Source organism: Lethenteron reissneri, chromosome 38 (assembly GCF_015708825.2).
Source record: "Lethenteron reissneri isolate LAM-NWPU_2019-01 chromosome 38, ASM1570882v1, whole genome shotgun sequence".
In the NCBI taxonomy this organism is placed as follows: Eukaryota; Metazoa; Chordata; class Hyperoartia; order Petromyzontiformes; family Petromyzontidae; genus Lethenteron; species Lethenteron reissneri.
Window position 1 is genome coordinate 3,359,305 of NC_083816.1, and position 22,500 is coordinate 3,381,804.

At 56.4% G+C, this 22,500-nt stretch overlaps 1 protein-coding gene across 4 annotated transcripts; it reads left to right on the plus strand.

Annotated features, from left to right (window-relative positions):
• The first annotated feature begins 10 nt into the window (after positions 1–10).
• QRICH1 (glutamine rich 1) lies at positions 11–19,874 on the plus strand. Of its 4 annotated transcripts, none has more exons than XM_061566885.1 (9): positions 11–124; positions 5,971–7,259; positions 8,308–8,494; positions 9,225–9,379; positions 9,680–9,794; positions 11,303–11,411; positions 12,087–12,238; positions 15,825–15,915; positions 17,687–19,874. In XM_061566885.1, the coding sequence occupies exons 2-9, from the start codon at positions 5,985–5,987 to the stop codon at positions 17,868–17,870; spliced, it is 2,268 nt and encodes a 755-aa protein (XP_061422869.1). In that variant the 5' UTR covers positions 11–124; positions 5,971–5,984; the 3' UTR covers positions 17,871–19,874. The 4 variants fall into 4 exon arrangements, with proteins under 4 accessions (XP_061422869.1, XP_061422867.1, XP_061422868.1 ...); XM_061566883.1 differs by lacking the exon at positions 11–124 and adding an exon at positions 4,328–4,549; XM_061566884.1 differs by lacking the exon at positions 11–124 and adding an exon at positions 4,328–4,542.
• The last annotated feature ends 2,626 nt before the right edge of the window (positions 19,875–22,500 follow it).

Sequence of the window (22,500 nt, forward strand, 5' to 3'; positions counted from 1 at the left end):
TAGCGCGGGGGGGGGGGGGGGGGGGGACCGGCACCCGTACCCAGCGTTCGCCGGGTGCGAAAATCAGGCAAGGCGGGAGGCTCTGCACGGTGCTAGGCCTCGACACCCAACACGCCACTCTGAGGTAAATTCATACAAATTTCACGTCCTCTACAGAGTGGCGAGGGAGGCAGAGTGGCGAGGGAGGCAGAGTGGCGAGGGAGGGACTCAGCCTCAAAACGAGTAACTGGTGTGCCGTATTAACATCGCCACTGGGGAGACAAAGGCGGCCGGGCGTGGTGGATACAAGTCCCGGGCAAAGCCGGGTCATGACTATGTGTGTATGTGTTTATGTGTATGTCTCTGTGTCTGTATGTATGTGTGTATGTATGTGTCTGTATGTGTTTGTGTGTATGTATGTGTGTGTCTGTATGTATGTGTGTGTGTATTGTGTATGTGTTTGTGTGTATGTATGTGTGTGTTTGTATGTATGTGTATGTCTGTGTGTATGTGTGTGTATGTGTTTGTGTGTATGTGCGTGTATGTATGTGTGTGTATGTGTGTGTCTGCAGCAAGCGCGTGTATGTGTACCTATGGACGCGCGCGCGTGTGTTGTGTAGGGGGAACGGTAGTGTAGTGCTTAGCGTACTGCCTGTGTCTATGTGTGTGTGTGTGTGTCTGTGTGTGTGTGTCTGTGTGTGTGTGTCTGTGTGTGTGTGTCTGTGTGTGTGTGTCTGTGTGTGTGCGTGCGTGGTGTGTAGGAGGAACGGTAGTGCTTAGCGTGCTGCCTGTGTGTGTCTGTGTGTGTGTGTCTGTGTGTGTGTGTCTGTGTGTGTGTGTCTGTGTGTGTGTCTGTGTGTGTGTCTGTGTGTGTGCGTGTGTGGTGTGTGGGGAGCGGTAGTGTAGTGGTTAGCGTGCTGTCTGTGTGTCTGTGTGTGTGTGTCTGTCTGTGTGTGTGTTCTGTGTGTGTGTCTGCGTGTGTGGTGTGTGGGGAGCGGTAGTGTAGTGGTTAGCGTGCTGTCTTTGTGTCTGTCTGTGTCTGTCTGTGTGTTTTCTGCGTGTGTCTGTGTGTGTGTGCGTCTGTGTGTGTGAGGAGCGGTGGGTGTAGTGGTTAACGCTACGCTGCGCTACCAACCCGGCGAACCGAGTTAGATTCCCGCTCATGGCCACCACCGATCAAGATTATTTTAACCTCACATAGGTCGACTCAGCCTCAAACGAGTAACTGGTGTGGCGTATTAACATCGCCACTGGGGAGACAAAGGCGGCCGGCCGTGGTGGATACAAGTCCCGGGCGAAGCCGGGTAGTACAGCTAGTCATCATCATAATCACCAATAATCACCATCATCATACTCACCAACACCATCATCATCATAATCACCAATCATCACCATCATCATACTCACCAACACTATCATCATCATAATCACCAATAATCACCATCATCATACTCACCAACACCATCATCATCATCAGCACCAACATCATCATCATACCAACATCACCAACACCATCATCATCAACACCAACATCATCATCAGCACCAACATCACATCCCCATTTTTGGATGCACGACGGACGGACGGACACAATAATCCCCTGTGGGCTGGTGGAACCAGGAGGTTCCTACCAGAATCATGACTGCTCGACTCCCTCAATGGGGCTTTCAAACGCAAACGAGGAAACGCGATTCCAATTCAGTCCGCACACGAGTCCCTCCTGCAATGCCTCAGCACGTGTTTGTTCCAACACATTGCACGCCATAATAGAGGGGTATTTGGGGGGGGGGGAGTTAGATCACGTAAATATATAAATGTGTCGTTAAAACCCGCCACCACCCGACACAGCCAACTAGTAAGGGTTGTCACAAGCTGGTTGTAAATGTTGTGGCTTGGCTCTCCAACACACCGGTTAGTGCTGTACTAGTGACGAATTGGCCACGTTCTGTTTACGTGACAACCCTTACTAGTTGGCTGTGTCGGGTGGTGGCGGGTTTTAACGACACATTTATATATTTACGAGATATAACCCCAAAAAAACTCTATTATGGATGATATTGGTCGCGAAAGCTTACTACTGCTACGTGGTAGTAAACTAACATTTGAGGCTGAGTCGACCTAGGGGAGGCCCAGGACCGGTTCAAGTAATCGTCACTGGTGTTGGCCGTGAGCGAGAATCGAACTCGGGTCTTCGGGTTCGTAGCACAGTGCGCTAACCGCTGCGCCACCGCTCTCTGCTCACCCCCATCACCAACCACCCCCACCAACTCTCTCTCTCTAAACATCGATTTTGCTTGAAGGCCAGTCGCCCGAAACGTCTACATTAAACTGTCAGGTTTATTCGTTAACACGTCTCTTCCTGCCTAGAGCACTCAGCAGGGACGTATCGAATTGACGTAATGGTATGATGAAGAGAACATTGAGGAATTGGTGCACAACTCCCGTTCACCATTCTCGGCCAGTGGTGGAATTTCCACGTTCCTGTGGCGGGGCCGAGTATTTCCAGAGGGCACGTACACATGCACAATCCTTTACTCCTGATTACTGATCAGTGCGATGGATTTGGGGGGGGGGGGGGGTTACTCGACTCATCATCCTTAGTTCCGGGGTCGATAAAACGAGTACCACTTTGTTGAGCCAACAGTGGTTGTCCTCTCCACCACTGGCGAGGCAGCTCTGTGTGCAGGAGATGAGCACCGACGGCTCCGTGACCGATTTAGCAGTAGCACCTCGCTCTGATGAGGTCGACGTTGTGTTTGGTGGTGGTGGTGGTTGTTGGTGGTTGTTGTGTTGGTGGTGGTGGTTGTTGTTGGTGGTTGTTGTGTTGGTGGTGGTTGTTGTTGGTTGTTGTTGTGTTGGTGGTGGTGGTTGTTGGTGGTGGTTATTGTGTTGGTGGTGGTTGTTGTTGGTGGTTGTTGTGTTGGTGGTGGTTGTTGTTGGTGGTTGTTGTGTTGGTGGTGGTTGGTGGTGGTTGTTGTTGGTTGTTGGTGGTTGTTGTGTTGGTTGTGGTTGTTGTTGGTGGTGGTTGTTGTGTTGGTGGTGGTTGTTGTTGGTGGTTGTTGTGTTGGTGGTTGTGTCGTTGGTGTCACCACGTGTGACTTGTGTACACACGCGCGCTCGTGGCCATGCACTGTGTGTATGTTTAACTTATTTCGCACCGTACGTAGCCAACCGTGATAATCGGAGGAAGGACAACAGACGAAACACACAAAGCAGTTCTCAAGAAATCAGTTTTCAGTCTGGATTATTAACAAGTATAACCCGTAAAAACAAAGTTTTTCACTATAAATCCTTTATATGCGTGGCGGCTAGAGTCCTCTCGTCCTCTGGCTTGAGATGGCTGCCACCTATGGGTCAGATGATTGCATTGCACCATTAAGCAATTGGTAATTAAATATAATATTTTTGTCCTAAAAAGTGTAAAATTTTGGAATTTTTCCCACGAACATTAATTGTCACGCACAACGAGTCTGTGTGGAAAATGTCAGCTCGATTGGATCACGGGAAGTGGGTTAAAAAACGACCGAAAGATTTGCACGGTCGTAAGCGCGCAAGCAAGCATGTGAACTTAATATAAAGGATTTAAAAAGTGCATCGCTCCAGTGGCTTCCTAACATCGGAAGAAAGAGCGTTCCAGACGGCCACAGAAGCTCATCTGCAAGCGCGCGATGCAGTGACCGTCTTTGTCTCCCCAGTGCTAGTGTTTACACACCGCACCGGGTACTCATTTGAGGCTGAGTCTACCTAGCGGAGATCCAGGGCTGATTCGGATATATTCGCTGCCACATGTTGGCAGTGAATGGGGATCGAACTCGTCTTGTTTGGTTCGTCGCGCTCCGCAGGCGCTAACCGCGGCACCACCGCTCCCCATGACAACAATCACAACAAAGATGAAGAACCCCCGTAAAGCCTTTAACAGACTATTGGGGCAAGTGCTATGAAGGCCGACACGGCGCACGAGGTGGGTCGATGGCCAACACCACGCCTGGCCGCCTTTGTCTTCCCAGTGACGATGTTTAAACACCGCACCAGGTGCTCATTTGAGGCTGAGTCGACCTAGGGGAGGCCCAACACGGGTTAGAATGTTCGCCAACGGTGTTGGCAGTGAGCGGGAATCGAACCCGGGCAGCCGGAGTTCGTGGCGCAGCGCGCTAACCGATGCACCACCGCTCCCCATGACAACAATCGCGACGCACGCTCCTCGACCCACGTGACCACTCGCCCCCCGGGGGGGCGGGGCCGCAAGGAAGGGGAGGGGCCGCAAGGAGGAGGGGGAGGGGCGATGGGGGAGGGGCGGGGCCGCGATGGGGGGGGAGGAGCCACGAAGGGACGGGGCCGCGAGGGGGCGGGGCCGTGTGGGGGGGGGGGGAAGTCTCGCGCGCGGATCTCGCGCCACCTCTCGCGAGAGTTCGCCTGGAGGAGACTACAAGATGGCGCCGCGTCGGCAGCTGTAAGAGTCGAGGCGACTCGGGCCCGGCACCAGCAACAACAACAACAACAGCAGCAGCAGCGGCAGTGGCGGCGTCGGGCGGAGGGCGGCGCGTTGAGTGGGACGCGAGCGAGGTGCGAGGTAGGTGCGCGAACGCGCCTCGGTCGCGGGGCTCTTCACCCGCGAGCGAGCGCAGCGCTGAGGCGACTAGGCCCGAGATGCGGCCTGAGGACTCAACTGGGCGAGAGTCGAGGCCGCTCCGAGCTGGGGCGGGAGGCCGCTCGCAGCGTCCCCCCCCTCGCCCTCACCCCTCACGCCCTCACCCCTCACGCCCTCACCCCTCTCGCCCTCACCCCTCACGCCCTCACCCCTCACGCCCTCACCCCTCACGCCCTCACCCCTCTCGCCCTCACCCCTCTCGCCCTCACCCCTCTCGCCCTCACCCCTCTCGCCCTCACCCCTCTCGCCCTCACCCCTCTCGCCCTCACCCCTCACGCCCTCACCCCTCACGCCCTCACCCCTCTCGCCCTCACCCCTCTCGCCCTCACCCCTCTCGCCCTCACCCCTCACGCCCTCACCCCTCTCGCCCTCACCCCTCTCGCCCTCACCCCTCTCGCCCTCACCCCTCTCGCCCTCACCCCTCTCGCCCTCACCCCTCTCGCCCTCACCCCTCTCGCCCTCACCCCTCACGCCCTCACCCCTCACGCCCTCACCCCTCACGCCCTCACCCCTCACGCCCTCACGCCCTCACGCCCTCACGCCCTCACCCCTCACGCCCTCACCCCTCTCGCCCTCACCCCTCACGCCCTCACCCCTCACGCCCTCACCCCTCACGCCCTCACCCCTCACGCCCTCACCCCTCACGCCCTCACCCCTCACCCTCCACTCACCATCTCCACTCACCCTCTGCGCCCCCATTCACACTCCAAGCTCCTATTGCTCTCTCAACGCTCCTTTCGCGCCCATCATCTCCCTTTGCACCCCCCATCTCCCTTGTCCTCTTCACTCTCACTGCATTATCCACTCTGCGTGCTCGCCTCCCTCTCTCCCTTCCCGCTATCCCCTACATCTCCCCTCCTCTCCTCTCCGTCCTCAAATTTCCCTTTTGACCCACACGCTCTCCAATCTCTCCTCTTCCCTCTGTTCTGTTTACCCTCCCCGCTGTCCTAGCTGTTGTCACTCTACCTCACTTCGCTCTCACGTGTGCCCGTCCCGTCTCTCTCGTGTCACTAAACTCTCCCGTCTCCCCTCTCCAGCTCCTGCCTCTTCTCCTCTCTCGCCCCCCCCCCTTCCATCTACAATCACTCTCCCCTCCTGTTACTGTCCACTCTCGTCCCTCCCCATCTCCACTGTCCCCTCTCCCCGGCCCCTCTACCCCATCCCTCTGCGTGCCATGCACCCCCCCCCCCCCACCACCACGGTTCCTTGCCCGTGCTGCGCTACTCGACTCGTCGGTCGAGACGGATCACCTCGAGTGTGACCACGGGAGTATTTGTGCCTCGTCACGTCGGGGGAAACGTCGTCACCCCTCGCGAGTCACATCTCCGTGCCTCTCGTTTCAGGTCCTTCAAAAAGAATGAATCATTCGCTTGACAACGCCGTTTCCTATGAAGAGCTGGTGCGACTCAAGGCGCGCGCCATCCCGCAGAACCGCATGAAGGAGTTCCTGGACTCGCTGAGCGGCAAGAGCCCAGAGGCACTGCAGCAGTTCACGTCTCCGCAGATGTACCAGGCTCCGGGGCACTGCATCTACTCCGAGAACGCCGACGTGGCCGGCTCCTTGCTCGAGCTGGCCCGGCCCATCAGCTCCCCGCTGCAGCAGGACGGGCAGCCGGGTGGCCAGTCGCCGCAGATGCAGCTGCAGATGAAGCAGCAGCAGCAGCAGCAGATGCAGTGTCCGATCAGCGGCCTGCAGGCGGAGTCACCTCAGAGCCAGACCAAGCAGGCGCACCAGATACAGTTGCAGCAAATCCGAGAGGTGCAGCTCTCGCAGCAGCTGACGGTGCAGCAAGTTCAGCAGCTGCAGCAGGGCCAGGCCGTGCATGCACAGCAGCAGCAGCAGATGCAGCAGAGCCACGGTTCCCCTCCCCAGGGCGGCTCACCGCCTCACGAACAGACAGTGGCCAAGGTGGGCGAGCGGAGGCCCAGCTCTTCGGGCGTTCCCCAGCCCGTCAAGAAGCGCAAGGTGGACATGCAGGCGAGCGTGTCGTACACCATCGCCCATCACCACCAACAACAACAACAGCAGCAGCAGCAGCAGCCCATGCACAACGCCGTGGCGACAGTGCTGACGCTGCCCTCGCAAAACCAACAACAGCAGCAGCAGAATTACATCCCTGTGCATCAGGAACTACTGACGGTGGACAGCAGCCAGCTGTACGCCTCCAACGCAATCTCGCCCTCGCAGACAGAAACGTGGGCCATTTACACGCCGCACGCGGGCGCTTGTGGGGACGCACAGGGCCACACCAGCCTGCCACAGGAGGCCTACAGCATCGTGCAGGTCACCCCCGGGCAGGCCACCGTGCTGGGCCTCAGGGGCCCCGGGGTCGGTGCCGATGACAAAGACAACCAGTCGGTCGTCTCGAAAACGACGCAGGAGGTCATCCACGCCATCGGCACGCCGGTGTTTGCCTCGCAGTTCGTCAACGGTAGCATCCAGCTGCCCGTGGCCGTGCAGGCCGGCGGGAACATGTACACCTCGCAGGCCACCCAGTACTGGGAGCCCCACCAGCAGCTGCAGGTGAGGGGTGGTGGGTGGGGGGGGGCCGCGGTCCATTGGGCCACGCACTCGACGCTCCCGTCGCGAGCGAGCGCGGTGTGGAGTGGCGTCGAACGAGAGACCGCATTGGTAAGGCTGAAGGCACAAATGTGTAATGTCACGTACATCGTCGCGAAATAACGATACAAAATAGTCCATCGCATCACAGTTGCTGCTGCACTCAATTTGGCCGATTTTCCAGTTCGGAGATGGAGAATATCGGTTGAGCTTTTGTGGAGAAAACATGACTTGTATTGTATTGTCATATCCAGTGTGGCAAGTGCTGCCATCTGCTGTGCTCCCCTCGGAATCGAAAACAAGCACTTAAGCACATCTATATTCTCTTTAATATGAAATTGTCTGCAACGTTTTCGACTTTCGTAACGCGGTTGATTATGCTTTGATTTCTGTTTGGTTATTTTTGCTCTGGTTGTTTTTTATTTCTATTTGTTTCATTTTGCTGTACTTTTTATGTTATTGTTTTAGTCATTTTGATGACCCAGGTTACTCTTGCAAATTAGACTCATCCTGGTCTCTTGAATTCCCACCTGGTTACATAAAATATACCTCTCAGTGCACACTAGCCATTTGTTTAGGATTTATTTACTTTTCTCGTTTTCTCCCAAATTTAACCGATCGCGATATCGGCACGACGAAGAATCCGTTCGGGACTCAAACTGAAGAGTACAACCCTTCGTGTTAGAGTGGCACACGGAAGTTCAAATAAGAGCTACGCTTAAGATCCCTTTAAATTACTTTTTGGTGAAGACAGTCGAGGGCAGTTCTTCCCACTGCTTATAAGAGCAATGTGTTTTGTCGCACCCAAGTCGAACTGATATTTTAATCCTCTAGAGCCGCAGAACCTAATTTTATTTGCTTGTTCAGCCAAATATGTGGAATTGTAAAAGGAAATGTTGGTGCGGATGAAGATGGTTTATGTTAATGCTGCGGTGCATGGAGTGCGGTGAAGGCGGTGCCTCGACACCGTATGAGTGGTGGACGTAACCATGCAGTGCTTGCAATAAGGGAGGGTGCCTGGTGTTGTCGTGATGGTCCGCTTACGTGCGGGAGGATTGGGGTTGCGGGTTTGCGTGACGCGTGGGGATGGTGATGACCCTTGCGTGCTCACGGCCGGCAGCCCCAGGCCCCCTCGGAGCAGCCGGCGCCCCCCGCCGTGGAGCTGGGACAGCCAGAGCCGGCGGCCCCCCCGGATATGATCCTGGACGATTCCCTGAAGCCGGAGGAGGGGATGGCCTTCTGGAGGCAGTGGGCACAGAACAAAAACGCCGAGATCACCAAGGAGGCCAGCAGCAAGCCCCCCACCAGTACGCAGCCTGCACAGTCTACAGCCCTCACCACTCCACACTTTCATCTACAGTGCTCACCATTTACAACCATCGCTGCCTACACAGTCTACAGCCCTCACCACTCCACACTCTCATCTACAGTGCTCACTATCTACACCCCTCGCTGCCTACACAGTCTACAGCCCTCACCACTCCACAGTCATCTACAGTGCTCACTAGCTACAACCCTCGCTGCCCACACAGTCTACAGCCCTCACCACTCCACACTCATCTACAGTGCTCACTACCCACACCGTCTCATCCACAACCCTCAGTACCTCTACACTTTGAACCGAATTTGAATCACAACCCTCTGGAACAAGCCATTCGCGTGTCCGCATCACGTGTAGGCACGCGCGTAGGCGCTGGCGAATCCTTGGCACGTGTACGCGCCCGTGCGTCCATGGCGGGAGCAGACGCCCGCGCGTCTGTGGCGCGCACATATGCTCGCATAGACGCTTGCGCAGGCGCTCGCACGTCCGTGGTGCTCGCGCGTCCGTGGCACGCACAGACCCCCGCGCGTCCATGGCACGCGTATATGCCTGCGTAGACGCCGGTGCGTCGGTTGCGCGCGCGGACGCCCGCGCAGACGCTCGAGTGTCCGTGGCTTGCGCGGCCGTGGCGCGTGCAGACGCTCGCGCTTGGACGTCCCCGCGTCTGTGGCCCACGTAGACGCCCGCATAGACGCCCGCGTGTCCGTGTCGTGCAGGGAGGCCGCCGTTGAAGTTCAAGGAGGATCTGCTGTCGGCCGCGGTGGCCGAGCTCAACTATGGCCTCTGCCTGATCGCGCGCGAGTCTCGGCGCGCTGACGGCACGCCCTACCCCTCCGATGCGCTCTACCTGCTTTTCCTCAACATCCAAAAGGTGGCCCTCTCCCTGTGCCCACTCCCCGCACCCTCTCCACGTGCCCACTCGCTGTGCCCCCTCCTACGCCCTCTACCTGCGCCCATTCTCTAGCTTCTCCCTGCACTCCCTCCCCCTGTGCCCACTCCCCTCTCCCTGCACCCTCTCCCCTCGCCCTGCTATCTCCTGTCCATGCTCCCCGCGCTCTCTTCCCGCATGTGTGGGGCCCCCACCTGCGCTGTGCTCGCGGTGGTTAGTGGTGGTTAGTGGTGGTGAGAGCGGTGGTGTGAGCCGCTTCTTGTTGAATCTCTCCTCCCACAGTTCATGTTCGACAATGGCCGCGTGGACAATATCTTCACCGACCTCTACTACATGAAGTTCACCGAGCAGCTGCACGAAGTGCTCAGGGACTGGCAGCCCAAAGTGAGCCCGCTCGGTAAGACGGCCACCGACTCTCCTCTCCCACCCCTCGCCGTGCCGTACACACCCACACCTCGTTTACCTAGGAAATCCTCATCCAGCCTCGGAATGTTTTATTCAGGAGGGTCCTGTCGAGATTTTTCAGTAGGGGGCAATTTTGCTCCTGTATGTATGTGTGTGGGTCATGTAGCCCGCATGCCCAGCCACCGCATGCCTAAACAGCTTTTGTTCGGCCGGATAGAGGGGGCTAAACGGGCGCGGCACGGGATAGAGAAGAGATGGAGTGACGTGGTACAGGAGGATGTGGAGCTGAGTGGACTTGCCGATGACTGGTACCAGCGGTGTCAAGATCGGCCTCAGTGGAGGAGGCTTGTGAAGGACGCTACTGGGCAGTTGGAGGCAGTCGCCCTCCAACAACAACGGAGGGCGGAGGAGTGACGCTCACAACAACGAGCGGTGCGCCGGGTGGATAAAGCACAGAAAGTTGGCACAGTAGGGGGCACAGGTGGTGCATCAGCCAGTCATCTTGGTCGTCTCAGTCGACCCGTGGCACCTGGATCTGCCCTGTGACCTCCTGCCAGCGGGTGTTCGACACGTCACGTGGCCTCAAGGTGCATATGGCCTGGCACAAGCGTCGTGGTGATGTCACCGCCACTTAGTGGCGAATGACGGTTGTTGTGTGATCCTGCTTGCATAATTTACAAGTAATGTTTGTGATATGAAAAATAAGAATAGGTGTTTACCCTTTCTGGCAATAAAACAGGTTTTAACACCAAATATATACTTTTCGCAAGGAATCAAATCTGCATTAATCACATGTTCTTGTGGAAAAACATGCAAACAAACATGCTGTCATAATAGAAGGCATTGTCTTGGAAACTGATTGGCCTACACCAGAGACAGCCTTCTTTATGGCCTCGTCTCGCCAGCGTCACACCAGAGAACGCCAAAAGCCGAACAGCACAAAGTCAATGCAAGTATCAGTGCAGTTATCGCTTGGGTTGAGCACATCTTAATACCTCTTCTTGGTTCTTTCGGTAAAGTCACGTAGAAGGGAAATAATAAAATAATTAAAATAAAACATAATAAAATACAATTCTCACGACGTTTCGGCCACAACGCAAGCAGCCGTCCTCAGGTGAAGAACAGGTCTGTCGGAAAGACGGCGTCTGTCGGAAAGACAGCGTCTCATTCAGACGCTGTCTTTCCGACAGACCTGTTCTTCACCTGAGGACGGCTGCTTGCGTTGTGGCCGAAACGTCGTGAGAATTATATTTTATTATTTTTATTTTATTATCTCCCTTCTACGTGACTTTACCGAAAGAACCAAGAATATGAATCCCTGCAGTCACGAGAGCTTTACATCGAAATCTTAATACCTGTTTTATTGCCAGAAAGGGTACAACCTATTCTTATGTTTCATACTTTGATATTGGCAAAAAGGTTCCATAAATAATGTTTGTGATCTTGGCGGATGCCGGCTATGCACCGTGTGTTCATTGTGGGCGTGTGTCTACGCCGCAGGGTTTATCATTCCGAGCCAGATCACGGAGGAGATGCTGTGGGAATGCAAGCAGCTGGGAGCTCATTCCCCAGCCACGCTGCTCAACACTCTCATGTACTTCAACACAAAGTGAGTCTGACGCTGCCTCTCGGCAGATGCCAGGCACGAAAAGTGTCTCTGCCAACCATCGCAATGTGGAATCCATAGCAGCCACCACACTCCCTCACGCCAATCGCACTCCCGAGTCCCTGCCAAACATCATAACGCATATTCTTGGTTCTTTTGGTAAAGTCACGTGGAAGGGAAAAACAAATAAAACATAATAAAATACAATTCTCACGACGTTTCGGCCACAACGCAAGCAGCCGTCCTCAGGTGAAGAACAGGTCTGTCGGAAAGACAGCGTCTGAATGAACAGCACCAAGCTTGGCAGCGTATATTTATGCTGGGTTAGAGGAGGAAGGGCGCCTTTATTTTTATTATTTTAATATTTCCCTTCTACGTGACTTTACCGAAAGAACCAAGAAGATGAATCCCTGCAGTCACGAAAGCTTTAAATCGAAATCATAATGCGTAGTCCATAGTACCTGTCACACTGCCTAGCAACCTTCATCTTCCCTTTCCCCTAGCAACCATGATAACCCACTCCCGAGTGCCCATTGTGCTTCCCAGCGCCCATCACACACCCGAGCACCCATCATGACACCTTGTTTTTAGCATCTATTACGCAACCCGCCGTAGCATGACCAGGCGTGAACATTGAATGTGTTCTGGGACCGTTACTCTGTGTGTGTACCCACGCAGGTACTTCATGCTGAAGACGGTGGAGCAGCACGCCAAGTTGGCGTTCTCGCGCGTACTCAAGCAGACCAAGAAGAACCCGAACAGCGTGAAGGACCGCACGGCCAGCATCCGCTACCTGCGCAACTACGGGCAGATCCAGGCCGGGCAGAAAAGTACCGAATGCGCACACCGGGACCACAGTCACACCTGGCGACCTTGCGCACACACACGGTGGCCGCTGGAGAGACGAGAGCGTACACAAATACAGAGAGACAAGGACACACAACAACTGCCAACATTCAATACGAAGTGGCAGTGATGTCAACACACTGCTTGTGCCAGGCTAAATGCACTTCGAGGTCATGTGAAGTGTCGAAGGCTTGCTAACAGGTCACGGGTCAGACCCAGGTGTGATGGTTTGACTGACTGCTCCTACTGTGCAAACTTTCAGCGTTTTAGCCGCCCGACGCTCCGCTCATTGTTGTGAGCATCACTCATCTGCCCTATGTTGTTGTTGGAGGGTGCCTGCCTCTAACTGCCCACAAACCTTCTTTACAGAGGCCGATCTTTATTCAGCTGACACCATCGGCAACTCCACTCAGCTGCACATCGTCCTGTACCACATCAGCTCATTTCTTATCTAGCCCGTGCCACACCCATTAAGCCCCCTCTATGGCCAAACCGAAGCTGTTTGAGCATGTGGTGGCTGGGCATGCTGGCTATAAGACCCAACCAATGCAGTCTTGCCTGCTGGAGATGCTCGCCAATGGGAATATGGTCAGATCTTTGAAGAACATTTGAGCTCACACAATCCAGCCTGGTTAAACCCAGGATGGGTCATAGGCAGGCCAGTCTGAAAGTTTCGAACTGGCACAGATGTTCTTTTAGAGGGGTCTACGTTTCGCAAGCATAGAGGAGGGAGGGCATGACTGTGGCCGAGAAGACCTGAAGCTTCATATGAAGCTTCATATGAAGCGACATCCCAGATGGCTTCCACACAGCGTTACACAGCCCGATGGAAAAAATGTCGCTCATGATTCAGAGTAAGACCTCTGCTGCCAAAACGGAACTAGTCACGGAACTAGTCACAATATAACGTTTTGTATCTCGATAAAGGGTATTACTCTAGTCCATGCCACCACCCACTGGTCTTATGTGATTCTGAACATTTAGCAATAATACTAAAGCTGGTACCTGGAGGAGAGATAGGTCACTCCTTAAACATCGTTAGAACTGCTCTGCCAACGGAGGCTGAGGCATTGCACTACGATACCTTGCAAATGACTTCCAACCAGCACATTGGATGTCCAGGCCCATGATGTCACCACTGCTCTCATGGAATGAGCCCTCAGCCATTCTGGTGGGGTCCTTCTGGACCATCCTGTCTTCCCGTTTCGTGTTTGGGTTAATGTAGGGTAGCATAAAGCAAAAGGAGAGGTGATATCGTATTACGCACCATGAATCAAACCCTAGTTTCCCCATATGCCTTTGAGTTCGGAAATTGCGGATTTGCACATTACTGCAATTTTCAAGAACGTAACCCCCACGATGGGAAAAGTTTGGGTGTATCTGGTAACCCGCATGACAGGTGGTCCTGATCCACTTTGATGCACCAACAGGAGAACGCCCTCCAGTGGCTGGCATTGACCCAGCCCTTTGAGGCTGTCCACGTTCTTTGCCTGATCTGAAAAGCCCAGGGTCGCGAGCCCCATCCTTTTAATGTCCAGACATTCAACGGAAAACGCTGGACATGTGGACACCACTTCGCGCCGTGGCACAGTAGATCCACTGGAACCGGGAGTGACCACAAAGAGCCCCATTCTCAGTTCAAGAAGATCTGAGAGCACGCAGAGGCACGCACGCAGAGGCACGCACGCAGAGGCACGCACGCACGCAGAGGCACGCACGCACGCAGAGGCACGCACGCACGCAGAGGCACGCACGCACGCAGAGGCACGCACGCACGCAGAGGCACGCACGCAGAGGCACGGAGGCACGCACGCACGCACGCAGAGGCACGCACGCACGCACGCAGAGGCACGCACGCACGCACGCAGAGGCACGCACGCACGCACGCAGAGGCACGCACGCACGCAGAGGCACGCACGCACGCAGAGGCAGGCACGCACGCACGCAGAGGCACGCACGCACGCAGGCACGCACGCAGGCACGCACGCACGCAGAGGCACGCACGCACGCAGAGGCACGCACGCACGCAGAGGCACGCACGCACGCAGAGGCACGCACGCACGCAGAGGCACGCACGCACGCAGAGGCACGCACGCACGCAGAGGCACGCACGCACGCAGAGGCACGCACGCACGCAGAGGCACGCACGCACGCAGAGGCACGCACGCACGCAGAGGCACGCACGCACGCAGAGGCACGCACGCACGCAGAGGCACGCACGCACGCAGAGGCACGCACGCACGCAGAGGCACGCACGCACGCAGAGGCACGCACGCACGCAGAGGCACGCACGCACGCAGAGGCACGCACGCACGCAGAGGCACGCACGCACGCAGAGGCACGCACGCACGCAGAGGCACGCACGCACGCAGAGGCACGCACGCACGCAGAGGCACGCACGCACGCAGAGGCACGCACGCACGCAGAGGCACGCACGCACGCAGAGGCACGCACGCACGCAGAGGCACGCACGCACGCAGAGGCACGCACGCACGCAGAGGCACGCACGCACGCAGAGGCACGCACGCACGCAGAGGCACGCACGCACGCAGAGGCACGCACGCACGCAGAGGCACGCACGCACGCAGAGGCACGCACGCACGCAGAGGCACGCACGCACGCAGAGGCACGCACGCACGCAGAGGCACGCACGCACGCAGAGGCACGCACGCACGCAGAGGCACGCACGCACGCAGAGGCACGCACGCACGCAGAGGCACGCACGCACGCAGAGGCACGCACGCACGCAGAGGCACGCACGCACGCAGAGGCACGCACGCACGCAGAGGCACGCACGCACGCAGAGGCACGCACGCACGCAGAGGCACGCACGCACGCAGAGGCACGCACGCACGCAGAGGCACGCACGCACGCAGAGGCACGCACGCACGCAGAGGCACGCACGCACGCAGAGGCACGCACGCACGCAGAGGCACGCACGCACGCAGAGGCACGCACGCACGCAGAGGCACGCACGCACGCAGAGGCACGCACGCACGCAGAGGCACGCACGCACGCAGAGGCACGCACGCACGCAGAGGCACGCACGCACGCAGAGGCACGCACGCACGCAGAGGCACGCACAACCATTGTCTCGGAAGCGCGTGGAGGAACCACAGATGAGTAGCAAGGCAGCAGGCAGCGAGCTAGCATTTTTTATTGTGTTTTCATCCAATTAATGAGAGTTCATACTTGTGGGAGGTACCTTGGGTACCTGGAGAAAACCCACACATGCGAGGAGGCAACGCGATGCCACACAGACGGAACCAGTGGCGTTCATATTTTTGCCGTTCCGCATTCACATGGCAAGCCAGGGTACAGCTCCTTCTCGACGTCCAATAGAAGGGATTTTCAAAACGAGTGTGAGATCCGCCAACTCTCGCTGCCTCCACAGTGCTGGATTACAGGCCATGTGCATAGCCACCACGTCTACCTGGCTGTTGATCTGTTTTGATGAGCAACTCCAGTGATGGGCGCTGTGTGTGCGCGTGCAGCCTCGGTGCTCGCCCACAGCTCTTGCCCCAACAGTCGTGTTAAGGCTACACGGGGGATCTTTGTCTTTGTTTGCAGTCACGGATGACATGTACGCCGAGCAGCCCGAGAACGTCGAGAACCCGCTCCGCTGCCCCATCAAACTCTACGACTTCTACCTCTTCAAGTGGTGAGCATCTCGCACTGGTCGCTCTCTCTCACTCTCTCACGGGGTCCTGTCTCTGGTTCACTCTCACGGGGTCCTATCTCTGGTTCACTCTCACGGGGTCCTGTCTCTGGTTCACTCTCACGGGGTCCTGTCTCTGGTTCACTCTCACGGGGTCCTGTCTCTGGTTCGCTCTCACGGGGTCCTGTCTCTGGTTCACTCTCACGGGGTCCTGTCTCTGGTTCACTCTCACGGGGTCCTGTCTCTGGTTCGCTCTCACGGGGTCCTGTCTCCGGTTCGCTCTCACGGGGTCCTGTCTCTGGTTCACTCTCACGGGGTCCTGTCTCTGGTTCGCTCTCACGGGGTCCTGTCACTGGTTCGCTCTCACGGGGTCCTGTCACTGGTTCGCTCTCACGGGGTCCTGTCTCTGGTTCACTCTCACGGGGTCCTGTCACTGGTTCGCTCTCACGGGGTCCTGTCTCTGGTTCGCTCTCACGGGGTCCTGTCTCTGGTTCACTCTCACGGGGTCCTGTCTCTGGTTCACTCTCACGGGGTCCTGTCTCTGGTTCACTCTCACGGGGTCCTGTCACTGGTTCGCTCTCACGGGGTCCTGTCTCTGGTTCGCTCTCACGGGGTCCTGTCTCTGGTTCGCTCTCACGGGGTCCTGTCTCTGGTTCACTCTCACGGGGTCCTGTCTCTGGTTCGCTCTCACGGGGTCCTGTCTCTGGTTCACTCTCACGGGGTCCTATCTCTGGTTCACTCTCACGGGGTCCTGTCTCTGGTTCACTCTCACGGGGTCCTGTCTCTGGTTCGCTCTCACGGGGTCCTGTCTCTGGTTCGCTCTCACGGGGTCCTGTCTCTGGTTCGCTCTCACGGGGTCCTGTCTCTGGTTCGCTCTCACGGGGTCCTGTCTCTGGTTCACTCTCACGGGGTCCTGTCTCTGGTTCGCTCTCACGGGGTCCTGTCTCTGGTTCGCTCTCACGGGGTCCTGTCACTGGTTCACTCTCACGGGGTCCTGTCTCTGGTTCACTCTCACGGGGTCCTGTCTCTGGTTCGCTCTCACGGGGTCCTGTCTCTGGTTCACTCTCACGGGGTCCTGTCTCTGGTTCGCTCTCACGGGGTCCTGTCTCTGGTTCACTCTCACGGGGTCCTGTCACTGGTTCGCTCTCACGGGGTCCTGTCTCTGGTTCACTCTCACGGGGTCCTGTCTCTGGTTCACTCTCGCGGGGTCCTGTCTCTGGTTCGCTCTCACGGGGTCCTGTCTCTGGTTCACTCTCGCGGGGTCCTGTCTCTGGTTCACTCTCGCGGGGTCCTGTCTCTGGTTCGCTCTCACGGGGTCCTGTCTCTGGTTCACTCTCGCGGGGTCCTGTCTCTGGTTCACTCTCGCGGGGTCCTGTCTCTGGTTCACTCTCGCGGGGTCCTGTCTCTGGTTCGCTCTCACGGGGTCCTGTCTCTGGTTCACTCTCGCGGGGTCCTGTCTCTGGTTCTCTCACGGGGTCCTGTCTCTGGTTCACTCTCGCGGGGTCCTGTCTCTGGTTCGCTCTCACGGGGTCCTGTCTCTGGTTCGCTCTCACGGGGTCCTGTCTCTGGTTCGCTCTCACGGCGTCCTGTCTCTGGTTCGCTCTCACGGGGTCCTGTCTCTGGTTCGCTCTCACGGGGTCCTGTCTCTGGTTCGCTCTCACGGGGTCCTTTCTCTGGTTCACTCTCACGGGGTCCTGTCTCTGGTTCACTCGCCGTGCGCCGAGAGTGGGACTCACGCTGCCCACTGCTGCTTTGCCTCGCCGCTGCATCTCAGCCCCCAGAGCGTCAAGGGCAAGAGCGACATCTTCTACTTGACGCCGGAGCCCGTGGTTGCGCCCAACAGCCCCATCTGGTACTCGGCGCAGCCCGTGGGCGCCAGCGGAATGGAGCAGATGCTGGCGCGCATTCTGCTGGTGCGGGAGGTGCAGGACGCTCACTCTAGCGCTGGCCTGCACTGAGGCGGCGGCGGCAGCAGCAGAGGAGGCTGCGCGCTCGGCCTTGCATGCGGCCCGCGGCCGGCCCCGCCGCGGCGGCACGCGACGGCACGCGGCCTCCGTCGCTGTGCGGACAGGACGACTCCTCGCGCCGACGCGGCCGTGGCCGCCCGTGGCGGTGGGGGCCCGGTGAACCGCCGCGGCCACCCGCACTGCCGCCAAGCCACCCGCCACCCCCCTCCCCGTCCTCCGCCGTCTCGCGCCAGGCGCGGTGCGGCCGTCGACGGGCACGGGCGTTTGTCGAACGGTCCCGGACACGGTTAGGGGTCCCTTGGCGACGCTCTCTCGGTCGCGTGTGCGGCGCCCGACGCCGTGCTGCCCAGCGAATCGATACGCTCCCCCATGTCGGCGCGCGGGGACCCGGCTGCTTCCGACGGGGTTCGGCGCACACGTGCGGCCGTCGCGCAGGAAGAGTCGGCGCCGCTTGTATATAACCGCGCGGTGCCGACGGCCCCCCACGCCACCCCACCCTACCCACCGCCCGTGCCGCCAGGAGCAGGTGAGTATTGGGCACGGAACGTGGCCCTGATGCATGCATTTTACCGGTGGCGTCAAGAGGTCGGCCCCACTCAGCCGTGTGCCGTCGGCTCTGCTCTTAAGTGTTTTCTGAATCGGCTGCCTTGCTAACCGCTTCTCTTCTCCCCCGTGCTTCTGCCGCTGGCGGGTTTGTAACGACCCCTTGCACCTTAGTCCGCCGTGGGCGGGTGGGGGGGCCCCCGAGTCCCCCCTCCCCTCCGCGGATTCACATCTAGATCCGCGTGTGGGTTCTGTACTCCCGCGCCCCTCTATTTTTTTTACACTTGCTGAGCACAGACCCCAACGGCCAGCAGCAGCAGCAGCAAACATCGCTCCAATAAGAATCGACGTGTTTCTTGATTTGAGCAATGTTTCGATTTAAAGCTTTCGTGACTGCAGGGATTCATCTTCTTGGTTCTTTCGGTAAAGTCACGTGACTTTGCCGAAAGAACCAAGAAGTTGAGCAATTTTACCGATATTAGAGCTTGGGATAAGAGACAGTGGGGAGGGAATTCCAAATTGGAGCAGTGTGAGGAAAAGCAGCAAAGAGAAGTGTTGTGACCTGCAGGAGTAGTTGGGTGGCTGGGTGAATGGGTCGGTGGGTTGGCTGGGCGAGTGGGTGGGTGGCTGGGTGAGTGATCTACAGTGTGGATGAGGTGAAGCTGTCCCTGTGGAGTGTTTGCTGTGGGAGAACCTGGGAGGGGGGTGTGAGGGTAGCCCCCATCTCCCGGCGTCTGGGCTGTACCTGCTCCCCCACCATGCTCACCCCACACCACCCTCTGCCTCGTGTTCATCCCCACCGTGATCACGCAACCCCCAATCGCAGCACCGCAGACACAGGGTCCGAGTGGAAGCCATTCATCCAGTGAGACACCACGCTCGTTAACACTACAGTGTGCCGCTAGCTGGGCGGTCGTGTCGCAGCACGGGTTATGCTTTCAGTGGCTGTTCTTGACAGCTGGTGTCCTCGCTCCCCCCCCCCAAAATTCCCTCATCTGCAGGGTGTCCCCTCGCCGTACATCTGGGGCCCGCGTGGCTGACTTGTACAATAAACTTGTGGCTTGACTAAATCTGATGGTAAAGGCCACTGCTTCTTAGTAAATCTACTCGAACAACTGCCTCCGCACGGGGCGAGCGGGCGGGTGGCCAACGTGGGGGGCCCGATGCTTCGTGCGCTCACATTGGTTGGCGGCCGACATAGGTGACATTCCTATCGTGGCACGAGAGCCGTGTTTCTAATACATGTATGAAAATATTTTTATAAAGTTATTTTGTAACCGTTGAGTAGCTCGCAAGGCAAGGGTGTCCTTCCTGCTGTAGGCCTCCTGGTGGTGTGTTTTCCGTGTAATCGGTTTAGACGCATACATGTAATCCTAATTAGTTTATCTTGTGTAAGTTTCAAGGTAATAAAAGTTCGCCGAGTTTGCAAATTAAAGTGATTTCCCAAGCGCAGTCGCCTCCGGCGTGAACCGCACACGGGCGCGAAATGGGTGGCCCTGCTGGGCCCTGTGGCATCGGGGGGGAGATCAAGATGTCCTCGCGGCCAAGGCCATTGTCATGCCACCACTGCACCTCCCTGCCGAATGCTGTTGGTGCACAGCAGACATGGCGACCCCATCTTCCCACCTCCATTAGGCCTTGGGTCGATCCCGAGGTCACACTTATTTTAAACCCAGCTCCCTCTGCAAATGATGAGCCACAACCCACACGGCAGGAGACTGCGTGGAGGCTGGAACCAAAAGAGCGAGCGAGCGAGTAAGTGGGTGTTTGAGTAGATTTAACAAGCAAAGGTGCGCGCTGCTCATAGCCAGCGGGAGGGCTCCACTCCCATCAATGTGCCTTGTATGCCTGGCACAAGACAACCCACATGTCGTGTAAAATGCCCTCTGTCTTGTCCAGACCACGAACTCAAGAGTTCAACATGCGACTGGTTTAAGACCCAGATACAGAACACACGGACTCCCTTGACACGATGCGCGTGCGCCGCACCCTCCGAGCTCGTGACTTCCCGAGCAGCAGTGCCGCCACTGTCACGCGATCGTGCGCGGGAGCGCAATTTGAGTGCAGGTACTTTCTCAGATATGTAATGTGGTTTTGGCCAATACCTGTATTTAGCTATGGGAGGAAACCTCAAAACCCATAGGAAAAAATGCTGATTTAAAGCTTTCGTGACTGCAGGAATCCATATTCTTTGGGTCTTTCCATAGGTTCAAAGAAAATTAAAAAACGACCGCTTGCGTTGCGATCGAAACAGAGTTTTTTGTTATTTTCTTTGAACCTATCTACGCAACTACCGACAGACACAGAATACCCACGGTAAACTCATGCAGAGCAAGGAGAGAAGATAAAAACTCAACGCAGAAAAGTGAAGAATGGAACCCAGGTACTCCTTACCGTGAGACAAAAGTGTTGCCACCCGGCCACCCATCACCGGTAAACATGATTCATCATCAGCCATGGCAAAACCATGACTGGATGAAGTCCTCCCCAAGCCGCCGCCACCACCTCTCAACAACCATGCGATACTGCACACCAATGGATCATCATCGCTCCATCTGCTCAGTGGACGTCCGCTGGGTCGCCTTCCATTGCTTGGCTGCCACTGTTCAGTCTCGACCAGCAGCTATCAGTGTCCCTTCTGACCCTGACGCGTCCTGCCCAAGCCTCGCAGTGATGCTGTGCACATGTTTGTCTCTCGTCATGTGGTCCTCTGTCCCACACATCACTCCATGCTGCCATGTGCATTTGTCAAGGAAGGGTGATAGGATTTGCTGCCATGCGATAGCACCACACGGGGAAATTTGCTGTAGAAAATGAAACTGAGCGGTGAGAGCAAAGACGCAGGTTTGGGGAAAGGGGATGCAGTGCCTGTGCCTCAGGACATCGCGCCTCTCACCCACACAGCTCCAATATATATTTTTGTAAACTGATTAAAACACCTGGTCTCTGTACACGTGCCCGTTGGCTGGTGTCGATACTGCAGAGGTTCACAGGGAACTTTCCGGAGAGCAGACTCACGGTTGCTTGAGTGTTGATCCTGCAGCAGCAGCAGCAGCAGCCTCACGCATTTGTAGATTTAACAATGGTGAATAGTTCTTTTTTTGCGATTTCTATCCTGGAAAGTAACGCCCTGTAGCAGCAGTATCATGCATGATTAGTTTTTGCGATTTAGTCGTTCATGATTTTCTGCAATGTTGAACATTTTTCTATTGTTATTTCGGTAAAGTCACGTAGATAGAAAAAATAATGAAAATTAAGTTAATAAAAAATAATAAAAATATCACGTTTCGATCGTAACACAATCAATGATGATGTAATCTTTTTTTTTATTTTTTATTCACTTTATTTGTATTTTGTTTTTATCTCCGTGACTTTACCGAAAGAACCATAGAATATGAATTCCTGCAGTCACTAACGGTTAAGTAAAAATTTTACGTTGAACATTGCTGTTGAATATTCATGCAACTCTTTTCTTCTAAATAGTAATTTTTTTTAAACCACTGCATATGTTTTCATTCCAATCTCGTTGCGAACGTCGATGTTAACATTGGGAATTTATTTTCACCTACGTGACTTTACCGAAAGAACCAAAGATTATTGGGAATACTGCACGTTCCAGACATCGTTGATTTTACTTGGGTTCCATCTCAATTTGGAACTCAGGCCGTGAGCAGAGACGCGGCCTGCAAGCGAACCACAACGTGTGAGTGGCGCTCATTCGGATTTGATCAATCCGCTGGTGGACGAGCAGGCTGAACGCCACCGATGTTAGCCAGGGTCTGGGGAGGTCTGGGCTGCGTACCAAATGCAGCTGTACGAGTCAGTCCTGAACCTCTCCCATTTCCTCTCTGCATCGGGATGGTGGGGGGGGGGGGTATGTTTCCAACCCCACATGGGATGACTTTTATTTGTAACCTTAATCAGCTGGCTGAGACCAGGCTCCTATGGGTTTGAAGGGGTCTTTTCCGCAGTGGGAGATGGAACTTATAGATGACAAGCAGACCAGGTCCACAGTAGGTCCTGGTGTCAACCAGCACCGCACACCACCAAGCACACACCTCGATGCGACACATTCAGT

What these genes read in the sequence shown, in the direction of transcription:
- QRICH1 (XM_061566885.1), top strand. Translation starts at nt 5,985, where the DNA reads ATGAATCATTCGCTTGACAACGCCGTTTCCTATGAAGAGCTGGTGCGA. An exon ending in TCGAACGAGAGACCGCATTG is followed by an intron (nt 7,260 to 8,307) that starts GTAAGGCTGAAG and finishes CACGGCCGGCAG; the next exon opens with CCCCAGGCCCCCTCGGAGCA. An exon ending in GATCCAGGCCGGGCAGAAAA is followed by an intron (nt 12,239 to 15,824) that starts GTACCGAATGCG and finishes CTTTGTTTGCAG; the next exon opens with TCACGGATGACATGTACGCC.